This window comes from Amblyomma mixtum, chromosome 3, assembly GCF_055824585.1.
Source record: "Amblyomma mixtum isolate Tamu chromosome 3, ASM5582458v1, whole genome shotgun sequence".
Lineage (NCBI taxonomy): Eukaryota > Metazoa > Arthropoda > Arachnida > Ixodida > Ixodidae > Amblyomma > Amblyomma mixtum.
The window spans coordinates 57,316,340-57,329,556 of record NC_143014.1 but is presented as its reverse complement, the minus strand read 5'-3'; the positions used below and the strand labels follow the sequence as shown (position 1 = coordinate 57,329,556).

General features: G+C 42.0%; 1 protein-coding gene across 2 annotated transcripts in view; it reads left to right on the top strand.

Moving 5' to 3' along the window:
* The first annotated feature begins 1,240 nt into the window (after window positions 1-1,240).
* Window positions 1,241-13,217, top strand: part of LOC149350284 (vesicle-fusing ATPase 1-like) — a 33,480-nt gene continuing 21,503 nt past the window's right edge. Inside the window, exons 1-5 of one of the 2 annotated variants that reach the window (XM_089579286.1) lie at window positions 1,241-1,352; window positions 1,598-1,787; window positions 6,018-6,109; window positions 7,187-7,283; window positions 12,504-12,622. In XM_089579286.1, coding sequence (XP_089435412.1) covers window positions 1,770-1,787; window positions 6,018-6,109; window positions 7,187-7,283; window positions 12,504-12,622 — 326 coding nt within the window. In that variant the 5' untranslated portion in view covers window positions 1,241-1,352; window positions 1,598-1,769. The remainder of the gene's footprint in view (window positions 1,353-1,597; window positions 1,788-6,017; window positions 6,110-7,186; window positions 7,284-12,503; window positions 12,623-13,217) is intronic. The other variant, XM_089579287.1, reaches the window with a different exon arrangement.

Here is a 13,217-nt window from a genome sequence, read left to right as displayed (position 1 = left end):
ACGTAGTTCTAGTAACGTTGCTTTGAATATGCCGTTCCGGCATTTGCGTTCGTTTCAACTGTAGCGCTTCCAAAATTTTCGGCTAACTGAACAGAAAAAAATATCATAACTGATTTAACGAGTCTTTACCATTCAAAGGATTTGCAACGCTTACCACGGCGCCTTGTCGTGACGCTTCCCACTGCAGGAAAGAGATGGCGCCACCGTCGCTCTTCAGCGAAAAAAATTCGGATCACCGATCTCTAGCAGCCGATTACGTTTTCGCATCATGCACGGCTCAACTAAGTAAGTACCGTTGTAAAACTTGCTACGATACAAAAGTTACCATAATACGCAAGCTCTGTGTGCAGTTTCACCGCAAACGAGCTAGCGGTTGAGGCTGGAAAAATTTTGAAAATATTCACGATAAAAACGCACACTAAAATATGCCGCCGTCTTGCCGAGTGTGATATAGACACAATAATAATTAATAACGCCGGGAAAACGCCTCTTCTTATGCTATCGCATAATAATTAGATGCACTACTAACATACGCGAGCGCCGTTTTCCAGCGTCTTTGAGTCAGAGATTAAGCGGATAAAGTGCAGCGCAGGCGCAGGTGGTGCGCGGGCGCGTGTCCACAGACTGCGCACACACATGCGCCTGCGTGGAATTTCTTCCGCGCAGAAAATTCGCTGACTTGTAGGTTTTGCAAAAATGAGCCGGCCGTTTTACGACGTCCGGAGACCGATCATCACTGCGTGCGTATACAGGCAGTACGTGAAACATGCTGTCACTCGATCATCCGCTCGCTTCTCCTGACAAAATGGGGATGAGCTGTGTTATAGTGCCTAGAATATACTGGCACTATAGCTGTGTCGCCCGAAGCAGCAATACTCTTCGAGAACGTCACCGAGAGTGCATTTGACGCGCCTTTGCCGAGTGCGACGTGTTTTGCGCTGCTGAGCATTTCGGATTTCCCACATTTTTGCAGCGCGCGATCCGACTTCACCTCCTTGATTTCAGCTACCGTCTTGCTAGTGCGGTTCACAACTTTGCATGTTTGCATGGTACAACGGGCCCGGCGGCGGTAGTGGCGGGGCGTATTTTCGGTCAATATTTCGAGAGAAAGAAAAAGAAAGAGATAGAGAGAGAAAGAGCAAGAAAGAGGAAAAAAAAAAGCAAGAGAAAAAGAGAGAGAGAGAGGTAGAGAGAGGGTGTGCATGTGGCGATGTGGCCATGTGGCTACTGGCCTACTGGTGACGGAACCACCGTGCTGGTGACTGCGAATGCGGCGCTACGGTGGCTCCATCTGTGGCCGGTTCACGCAACGTGGTGGGAGTAGCGGCTGCGGTCTGTGTTGTGGTGGACGGGTGAGGCTTTCGCCTTTATTATTAGATTTCGATTGTTGGTTAAAGTTGTTATGCGTAATATATAGCCTCAAGCTATGCACGATATATGCTCAAGGTGCTGTGGGAACCTGGTGCAATGTTGACTTGTGGCTGTCTGTAATGAACCGCAAGCAGCAGATGTGTGTCGTTGCAAGTCTACGTTGCTTATTACTTGTGCACGCTGCTAATTACCATATCTGCGATTATATCGACGGTATTTTCGACAGGCAGCCCTGAAGGAAGCTTGAAGCGTCTAGGCGCTTCGTGAGCCACAGCCGCCCTGCGTGTGCTGGCTCTGCTCGGCCGCCGACTGAAGCCACCGGAGTTGCTGCTGACATCTACTAAACCAGCCAAACTTTCGTGTGGGAAGCTGCATCCGCGCCACTTCATATCACTCCAATGATGTCAGCAACTAAAGTAAGGTTGCCTTGCGGTTGCAACATTCACGTCGTAGTCTGATAACTTTTGATACGGACGCATTTCCAGCTGTCTCGGAAACCTGTTTCCGACTGTGTGCGCTGCGCGCACATACAGCCGGCTCTTAATTTGCTCCGACGGTAGTCGACGTCCGGCAATGAAAGTATTTGCTGTACCATGTGAAATGTTTTGCGTACGGAACTGAGAACGTAACGCTCAAGCGATTGATTGAAACGCGGGGCGGGGTTGTAGGACCCAACCTGCTGCTTCATCCAACGCATGACCGTGATTCACTTTAGTAAATGAAAGTAACTGGGTAATTGTGTACGTTCCGAAGGTCACACTTTACGCCTATGTTTGCCTGTAGTTTTCAGGAATTTTCAGTTATACATGTCTTCAGGTGCGTGTAGAACCTGGCAGATCGATACTGTCGACAGCAGTTGACCCTTTGGAGAGTGGCACGCAGTTTTAGTGGGCCTTGTTTACGTTCACTTTGATATTCTTTGCTTAGCTTTTTTTTTTTTTTACGCGTCATACGTGTAATAAACAAGTCAACGTTATGAAAACTCATTCGCGTTTTTCAGGGCTAGGACGAAGAAGTTAGCGCTGTCGCTTAATTTTTCATCATGCTCCGCGGAATTAACTGCTGACAGCTTGCAGTAACGAGATCTTGCTGACACGTTTTCATAGTTGCTTCAGAATTATAATAGGAGACTTTAGGTTTTTCAGTTACGAGGTATTGCAGTGCTGGAAATTACTTTTACTCCATAACTTTCATAATTGCGAACGCCCATGGTTCAGTCGTCAGCTGTCGTGTAATGAACATTTAGTCATGTTAATGTAGTACCTTCCTGTGGGTGCTCTTTATAAAAGTTAGTCAAGCATGAACATTATTGAGACAACCTAGCGCGTAAAATTTTTGCGGTCGCTGTATCTACACGCATAGCAACCTGCATTTTATATTTCGTTGCACATCTGTCAAAGAGAAATGCACAAATGTCTGCATCTTACATTGTTGCCTAGCTTTGAAAGCACTGATGCCTTTTGAGGGCTGTTTTCATGGTGTGATTATTGTTGTGGCATTGGCTTCAAAATTTTAAATGGCTAGGATTGCACAATGTGCCTTGTCTATAGATGTTCAGACTGTACTATATGCTTTGCTTGGCTTTTGCTTGCTTTGCATAAAAGTTGCTCAATAGAACTCCTTGAAATAGATACTGTTTGCATATAACTTCTGTCATTACATCCAATTGTATCCAGCATCATGAAAGTTTTACATGAGTTAGCTTTGCTGGCACTTAATAATGGTTTAGGGTCCTTGCTTGTTGGTACCTATGCGGCTAACATTTTGAAATGTACAGTTGTTAGTATGTGCCATGCACCACAGCGGTACCGCACAGGTAAAAGGAAAAGACAGCACTAAAATACATCCATGAATATGCATAGATTGCTGGATTATGCACATGAGCTTTGCTTTTCAGTTTTTAATATTGTTATTGTGGGTGTGTTGGTTGTTTGGTGTCACTTTTTAGCCATATGCTTTACTCCTGACTGTCCATAAGGCAAGACTGCCGAAAAAGGATTTACACTCACTCGCTTGTATTAGTGTGCACTAGTTTTACAGTGTATGCCATGCTTTGTGGAACGCATTTGATAAAAGTGCAAAAACAAAAGCACCAGAAGTCGATCACGAACAGCAGGGCACAGAACTTCCAATAACTTCCACCGCAGTCACGTGTACAAGTATCCTGAAAGCAAAAGCACACTGGTAAGGAAAAAAACTGATGCAAGACACAAGAATTAATCATTAAAAACATTGTGGTAGAGTCCCCATCATGCCAAAAAAGGCAGTCCCTTGTTGCTTAAATCAATTGATGGAGTCAGCACATAAGGGGGCCTGGGACCACTCAGGCTGCAGACTAGCAGCTTTTACTTTGGCCCCCTCCATTTGCTGGTAGATGGGCCAAAATAAATGAAATTTAATGAAATCATTTGAGCAAATAATCTCTGCAGGGTGATTTCTCTTGTGTCTTGATCAGGGTCGCCGGCAGCGCTTTACAGACCTCAAGAAAAGCTTGTACAACTACATACTCGAACACGAGCCCCAAGGTAGCTAGAGTTCCAAGTGTGCATGTTATAACAATGCTCTCAAAGGTTATTAAAACAGGGTCCAGCCTGTCCAGTGTTTGATGTCTTAGAAGTGATTACTCGAAGCCCTAATCAAGACATGAGAAGTCATTGAAACTGAAGAGATGTTCACTTGGGTGACATGCATGAGCATTCCATCTATTGATTTTACTGACAATCAACTTTTTTTATTGGCAGGTATTTTTTTTTGTTTTTATTGGCTGTTTTTCTTTGAAATGATGTGTGAGATTTCGGTATGGTCACCATCATCTGGAATTTGCTTGCCTCTGCTAAATAATTTCTAATTCAATTTTTTTTCTCTTTCATTGTTTCAGTCTGATGTCACAGGCGAGTTAACACAACATTGAGATCATGAGAGGTATATCAGAACTGTAGTACAATCATTGCTTTGTAATTTTAATTTACTCCAACTCTTATGCCAGCCTGCACCAAGAGTCAGAATGACAACAGATGAAAAAAATAGCTATTACATGGCAATTTTTCTATGCATCACACGACCTCAGTGGTGCCTCAACTCATCTGTGACATCATAGTCATCATTCGGCTGTTAAAGCCAAGAACGAAATATGAGAAAAAAAAATTCAGTTATAAATTATTCACCGGGCTTAGACAAATTCAACATGAGGATTCATGTTTGCTCATGTCTTCTGGATCATTCCAAACAAATAACACACAGCCAAAATTTGATGTCCCTACTCCTTTAATTGTGGTCATATTTCAGCGAAACTATCATCTTTTCTTGGCTAACACATAGTTTTGCATGCAAAATCAATGAGATAACTTTGTGGCGTATGTTAGAATAAATACTCTATGTACTGCCAGTTCATGTCAGGAGTGAATGAGAATCGGGACAAAAATGGCATTACTAAGTATGACTTGTTGCCTTTCTCCTAGATATTTCAGCTGATAAAACTGCCAGTAAAAGCTTATATGCATACTTTTCCTCAGCAGCCACATGTATCAGTTCCTCACTCAAAAGCGTGACAATTCCTTGAAGGGGCCTAGTTGCAGCTTGTTAGACAGGGCATTTGACGGCAATCCCCCTGTACAGTTAGACATTATTGTGGCATAAACTACTCACTGTTCTCTTCTACTGGCAGTGCTCAAATGCTGCTGTGTGGTAATGTTGATAATGCTGGTTAGGCTAGTGCTGCAAGCAAAGTGCATTGCCATGCTGTCTGTTTAACATTTTTCTAAGGTGCTATGCTGGTGTCTGTTGATAAACTTTGATGTTTCAACTTTGCGCATGAAATTTGGTCATTGTCTTTAAAGGTGACATCATTGGAACAACTGTGGAATGAACTGCGAAAAATTTTTGTTTCACTGTACACCTTTCCATTGTACACCCAACTTAAAAATTGTTAACAGGGACTCATACTGCATAAATATTATAATCATAATTCTCGTGTGTCTGTGTTAAGTAGGCGACACATGGGGTTGCAGACTTCGTGGGTGTTGTGGAGGATAAAAAATAATTTAGGTATAAGACAGCTATGCTGTGTGTGAAAAATCTGCCGCTTATATTTCTGACTCTGTGTAGACCTGTGAGGTGGGCAAAATTACAGGAAAATTATTTTATCTTTTACGTTTGCATTGTAGGTCTTTTATATTGACACTGTGGTGGCTCAATGGTTATGGTGCTCGGCGGGTGACCCAAAAGATGCGGACTTGATTCCGGCCGCGGCGGTTGCATTTCGATGGAGGCAAAATGCTAGAAATCTATGTACTGTGCAATGTCAGTGCTCATTAAATTACCCCAGGTGGCTGAAATTATCCGGAGCCCTCCACTACGGCGTCCCTAAAGCTTAAGTCGCTTTGGGATGTTAAACCCCATTAACCTTTTATATTGTGCAGAAGCACTAAATTACATGTAACTTGTAAGCACAGAGGAATTGAAACAAAGTAAGTACATACAATAATACAGAAGAAAAATGCTCCACTTTGACACCAGTGTCATTCATGTTATCAGCCTTAATTGGTCTTGATTTGCATTTTTTTTTGTGAAGCGTAGAAGTTGAAGTTCAGTGCTATTGTTAGGAGCACCGTCATTGCACAATAACCTTTCCTCCTTTTTTTTTCTAGCAAATGAAGGTGGACCGTTGTCCCACTGAGGAATTTTCACTGTCAAACTGTGCAGCTGTAAACCCAGTGGACTTCTCGGAAGACAAAGTTCGGTAATATGGCAATCAATGCATTTTTGTATCAATTAGCATGAGCCTGTATTTTCCGCATGCATTTCTTGGTCATATGAGTCTAAAAGTTGCTGTTGTGGAATAGTTGCCATTTGTGCTCTTTGCCCAGGTTTTTAACGTCATGCATGCATAAGCAATTAATCTGGTCTCTGCTTTATAATGATGCGATGTGAAATGGGTTGGAGTGCACCAAGCACATGCCAGTGCGACTATTGTGTGCTAGGCTGTTCTCTTGAGTGAATGCAGTCCTTTGCTACTCTAAAGCCGCTCTCCCTTGCTTCCCTTCCGTTTGCCCATGCTTGCAGCTTCCTTCTGTCTACTTGTTGTGAGACTTAGCACAGAGCATGTGCTCATGCCAATTCTGCTGCCTCATGCTGTGATAAGGTGCTTACCAACTCACGGACCTGTGTTCATGTAATATTGTTAAGTCTGGGTAATATTACATTACTGCACATTTATTGCTTCAAATGTACAGTTTTCAGTTTTCTGTACATTTATGCCTTCATAGCTTACCTAACTTATGTGGGATTTTGATGAAAGCAAAAGGTTAGCACACACATGTGAAACAATCCAGATGGACTTGTTTAAATTTACACTAAAACTTGTCATAGAAATTTTTAATGGAGGCTGTACATACCATTCATGTATGTAATGCAGTGTAAACATGTTTGCATTTTCAAAGGCCTCTTGTGGTGACCAGTTTGCTAAAAGCAGTGTTGAGTAAAAGAGCTTGTATATATTGCAAGGGCCTTACTGTTTGTAAACTGCTATTAGTGTTTCTATAGTTGCAGTAATCAACTGTCACTCACATCAATTCAGTCTGTTACGAGCAAAACCATTAGCCTTAGCCATAAAGGTCGGTGAGTTTTCATCTCTATGTATGGCACCAAGCTGCATTGAAAGCAAAGGGCCACAGACAATTCCTTTGCATCAATCATGTGCAAAGTTTCCATGGAGGGTGCCTGATGTGCATGTTCTTTGAAGTTACGGATGCCTTTATCATTGTTCTAACACCTTTATTGTATGTCCGTACATGGACATTTTTTGTTTCATTTGCAGGCATGTTGAAGTGACAACAACAAACCACAAGTTTGTGTTCACTATCAAGACTTCAGATAAGGTCAGGCCAGGCAGTATGGGCTTCAGTTTACCTATGGTGAGTATTTCCTTTAGCTGTATCTGTTAGCTCCATTAATGCAGTACTGTGGCTCTCTCTACATGTTTTTAATCTTTTGCTTGCCAATGTTTGGAAATTGGAAAATATGAAATGCAATTTTTATTTTCCTTAAATATACACCCATATTTGAAATTTTTGTTTTCGTATGCTGTATAATGACTGTGGAAAACATTGCTGCTATAATATTTATTGTCAACTTATTTAAGACTGAATTATTACTGGCAAATGAACATAATTTGAGCCTTGGCACATCCTAGTGCTTGTAGAGCTCTTTCGCTGGAAAAAACGTTTAAATGAACAAAACAGAAGGAAAGCAATGACGAATGGTTCGTAATTTTGTGAAAGAAAAAAAAAATAAAACCTGTGTGCCGTTCACTGGCAGTGAGTTTATGCAAATGTTCCTTTTTTTTTTTTTGGAACATTGGCGCTCAGCAGTAGTAAAATTCGAAGCTAGGTGATGCTCCTGTTTTAAAGTCTTCCGAATTACACTGGTTGGTATAAACACTGTCCCATTTTGTCAATCAAACGGTTGGGCACAGATTTTTGGAGGTTTTCGGGCAGCACGTTCATGGGGAGTGTCCAAGGCTCATGCTACATATGTTGGACCCGCTGCATATCTTGGAGCTCTCACTGCCCGGCTATGTGTGGCATCTGAGAGGCGTTTCGAAGTGCTTAGAGTGTCGCACAGCTACGCCTCCCACCCGGTGATGGTAAAAATTACACCAAACGAGAGGCAGGGTGCATGCCGGGTGAGCACACACACCCTCCCCCCCAGCACGCACCACACCTGAAGTTGACGAAGGCAACATATGTGCAGAGGGCGGTCACATGATCAGGGAACAGTGCCACGCGTGTATCGTTGTGGGATGTGCGTGTCGTAGCTGTGCTATAAAAGCCATTGCTCAAGGAATGCTTTCCTGCCTATCATGGCTTCTGAAGCACTGTTTGTGATGCAGCTAGCGCGATGAAAGAAAATTCAAGCATAATGGTTTTGTCCATAATCTGCAAAGACATTGCAGGCATCTATAAGGTTGTCTTCAGATAGCAATTGAAGAAAAAATTCCAACTGTACAGGTTGTAAATGCTGTTTCAGACGGCATCAGCTTTCTGTATATGGGTGTTCCAAAAATGGAACGTGGGAAAAAACATGTTCAGTCATAGTAAATGTCACTACATTTCTTTTCATGGTTAATATAGGAAACATACGTGAAGTGTCAATAGGAGATTTTGCCTTTGAAATAGTGCTTCATAGTGAAGCGTTTAAAATGTCAATATCAAGTTGTTTTGCAGGCTACTTGAGAAATGGGCATTAAAGGGACAGTCGGAAATTGTAAGCACCGTGCTCAAATAAATGAATTCTTGGCTGTGGGGCTGACAAACATGGCAGGACAATTTGAAACATAATTTTACGATCTAGGAATGTCTTTCTCATCGTAGTCGGCATCTGCAAACCTTGATATCACGGCCACAGTGACTGCGGCACCGCCTAGGCAGGGGACAGTGCCAGTAATGAGTGTTATCTTAACTGAGGTGCATAGTTTTTGTTAGAAATGTAGTACTTGATTATGCTCAGGTGGTGTTAAAAGAACCTTCTACAAGGCTGGTGGCATCTAACACAGCTACCAGCTACCATTTGCCAGTAGTAGTGCAGCTGATGGAAGCGTCACTGTCAGCAAAGTGGCAGTTTGCTTTTTCAAAACATTTTAAGAAGTGATGAAAAAGCAGGTATAAACCATGCAGGAAATGATGACTAGTTGCAAGAGGAAAAAATTCAGGCACCTGAACTGAAGTGTCTTCCGACAAAAATAACCCTTTATGTGACACTCAGTCCTATTCATAAAAAGTGTAGTGTGTCCACTTCAGGCGAAATAGCTACAAAGTTTGTACACAGTCTGATGCAACTGTCGGCTCTGGCCTGACTTTCTTTGCCAATTTGAAATATAAATACCTGCGGGAACCAAGAGCTGTTCCCTTGTTATTGCCATCACTGGGAAAGATAGACAAGGATGTGTCAGTATTTTTATACTTTCCTCTTGCAGTACACTTTCCTCTTGCAGTATACTTTCCCTTTTAAGGCATAAAGGGCAGTAACAACAAATCATGTTGGGTACCCCTTGCAATAAACATTTTAAACCCTTGAACCCACTACATAATCGCCAATAAATGATAATATAAGAACAATAACATCATCAATGTAACAGACTTCATATAATATGCCAAAGCCAGTATTGCGCAGGGTTAGGCTAGTTTCCTGTGATGACTACAGGCTTGTGGGGTCTGAAATTATCCCATTAGATTTGAAAAGGGCTTGAGGGAAGGTCATTAGAAAGGGGCACATACATAAACAAGTTGGCATTAAATGGAAGTACACAACAGCTGTGTATCGTGCTCGAGAACAGATCTTTTGTTTTAACTGAGGGAGGCAAGAATAGCTGTGATAAATTTGGTAAGGCTGCCATTCACCATCTCATCTGCTGCAGGACACTGGCAAGCTGTCCCAGGTGACAAAGAACCTTGTTAATTAAAGAACTGGCAGGACTGCCAAAATTAATCAATTTCATCAATCAAATTAATCAATCAAATTAATCAAAGTGGAAAGTAGGCATTGGTAGAAGCCAGTTTTATGTAATTGGACACAAAGATTGCTGTGTCATACCAATTTTGATCACCCTGTTTGAAGTAGCAGAAGAATTCTGTGCTGATATGTACTATAGCTAACAACCAGGGGACTAATTCTTAAAATAGTAGGGTAGACTAAGTGCAAATTTTGTTTGTAGGTAAGATTGAGAGAAGCTTTGCAAATTACCTGTAAGGGAAAGTGGCAAGGGAGATCAAATGACTACAGATCTGCTGAAGGACGGAAAAGATATAGTGCTTCGAAAGCTCGTTACCTCGTATCCAAAATGCCTTATGACGTCAGATGTACCACTCACATGAGAAGGCTAGCATTATACTAATTCATAAAATGATGATCCCTGGACATGAAAAAATTTGCTGGCAGATTAGCTTACTGTGTGTTGCTGACAAGGTATTTGATAGGCATACAGCTAATAGAATCAGAGCATTGTTATGCTTCAAGTAGCCCAGGATTTCCAGAAAGAGCACTCAACCCTAGAACTTATTAGTGTGAAAGCAGTACTCCAGACTTACCGGCCCAGAGCAAGAATCCTGTCGTCTTGTCTTGTGCTCTGAACTAACCCGATCGGGTAAGCTCGGGTAAGTTCGGAGGACGTCACACAAGCTGAAGCCATTGGCAGGAAGCTCGGGTAAGTTCAGAGGAGCGTTGCACCAGCTGTAGCCAATGAGAGGAGGGCGTTGCTCCACCTAGGTCACGTAACCTTGTGGCGTCATCACAACCTGCCCTGGCAGGTGGCAGTTCAACCTGGGTTGTACATTCCCTACCGGTGGCTGTGATAGAAACAGCCATGTGCCACTGCGTTGGTAGTGGTGCATCGCCTAACCGCTGTGCCGTTGTGCTGATAGTGTATGAAGACTCACCACGATCTCTGAATGTTTAGTAGAGAATGTTCAATTCTGCATATATGGGCATTAACCCACTAAAGCTATTGCATCATACCCTTAAGCTTCAGTATTTCTTCCAATTGAAGAATGAACATCTGCTTTTGCATGTCTACTCGGTATAACTGCGGTAAACCCCTACCACTTTTTCATGCCATCAATCAGGCTAGACAGAGATGTGCAGAATGTAACTAGTCCCTGTATATAACCTTCATAGACTACAAAAAGCATTCATTGGGAACATCAGCAGTAACACATATTGTGTTACCAGTAGGTGAAGGAAGCATTCATAAATATGCTCACACAACAGACTGAATAGCAACCATAGTCCTCATTGTAGGGCTGAGCAAAGAGTTATAGGTCATCAGGGTTGAAGGCACCATCTTGCTCTTGCTGTTGGCTGCATGCCTACAAGTGTTCAGAGGGTTTTATTGGGAAAAAAATTTGATGTGACAGTTGGTGAGGAATGTCTTGGCAATGTCCTATGTGCTGATGATATAGTCCAGGTAAATTACTCGATGGATGAGCTATAGTGCTTGATTGAGGAGCTAAAGAGGCAAAGTGTAGCGGTAGGCTTATAACTATGAAGAAATCTGAAGTGAAATTCAGAAGCCTTGTGAAGAAACAATTTATGATGTGTTGTGGTGTTCTGAAAGTAGGTGGGAACATCTGTCTAGACCTTGGGTTCTCAATCTTTTTAGCCTAGAGAAACTCCAATGGCTTTCAAAAGGTGCTGAAGTACCCTGTGTGTCATAGTCTCCTTCGCTTCGTGTGTAACATGCGTGCAAAACATGCATGCATGTAGATGCATAGTCCTTCAAGAATAGCCATATTCAATGAGTAATGCCTGGTGATGCAGTGAAAGTCTAAGAAATTGCAACATGATTTGTCTTAGAGTAAAATTGCTAAAAGGAAAAATGGGGGTGGAGGCATGATGGATTTAGGTGCTCAGGGAACCCAAAGAGCAATCCTAGGAACCCAGGGTTTTCACAGAACCCAACTTGAGTACCCGTGATAAAGCCAAAGTAGCGAGAGCAAATCCAGACCATGAAAATGGACTTGGAGAGTAAGAATGGGTTGGAGTGCATTCAGCAGGGGCTCTAAAGCTAGGGACAGCAGCTTACCAGTATCCATTGAAAGCAAAATATGTAGTTGATTTATCTTGCTAGCACTAAACATATGGAACCACAACTTGTTATACTGATGAAAGAGCTAAAAATTATGAGTATTGGAAGGAAAAACCTTAGGTGTAATACAAGAGGCCAAGAAAAGGGTAGCTGTATGGTCTGGGTTAGGTGGTAGCTCACTGTATACTGAATTATGCTTCAGGGTTACATGACAAGCACACAGGATGTATGAAACAAAGTGTAAACTTGCAGCTGTTTCGACCTCCGTTTTACATGGAAAAGAAGTTTTAAATTATTCCGTGTGGTGTGCCTGATGTTTCTTATTTTTTTTTGTCTTCACACATGTAGGCCAGGTTGTATGGATTGCATTCAGGTTTTCAGAATTTTGTTTTTTGTCGCTGAGGGTTGTAGATGGCATGTGGGTGCATTTCAAACTTCCTGTATACGTGATATGGTATTAAGTGAAATATCCTTTTTTTTTTTTTAAGGCCTAGGTGCATGTGTTTCAAGGAATTTTTATATCACAGGTGGTGCTTTTGCTTATCGTTTCCAGAGAAAATGGGCAGAGCTTTCAGTCAGTCAGATGGTTGATGTGCGGCCATATGTGTTTGATCCAAACACTCAATACATTGCGAAGATAACCCTTGAAGCAGACTTTCTTGAGAAGAAAAAGTAAGTACTGAATAGAGATACGTAGTGCTCATTTTGTTTTTGTTTTTGGTGTATGTGTGTATGGGTTGGGGGTGTAACCACATTTGTGGGGACTTGTTACTACTACTTGAAACAATGGTGAAAGAATTTTGACTCTCTGAGACTAAAGAAAATCCAGCCCTGAAAGTATTTTTTTTTTTTTTTTCATGGGAGAAAGGTTGGTTTCATTTATCTTTCAGGCTTTTGTAGTCTGAATTGATTCATAATGATGTCTTACTTTCTGCGTTAAGTATCGTCTTCATGCATTGGTGGTCCCATGTCTTTCCATAAAGGGAGGGGCGACGTTCATGGTATTGCCTCTTAAAATCTTCAGGGTAGCAAGGAGCAATAGAGGACAAAATTTGCGCCTTCTTCCCTCATGTCAGTTGCAGGGGTCCTTGCCCCCCTCTGTACTGTCTCATGACCTCATGCATGGTTGTGACCCAGCTTTGAATTATGTAGTTCGTGTAGCATGCTGCTTCATGCTGTCATAAGTAGTGCTGCTTGCGAGAATTTTTCATATATTGCAAATACTTATAACATGTGTGATAAAAACTAGTTTCTATTCATTGTGTTT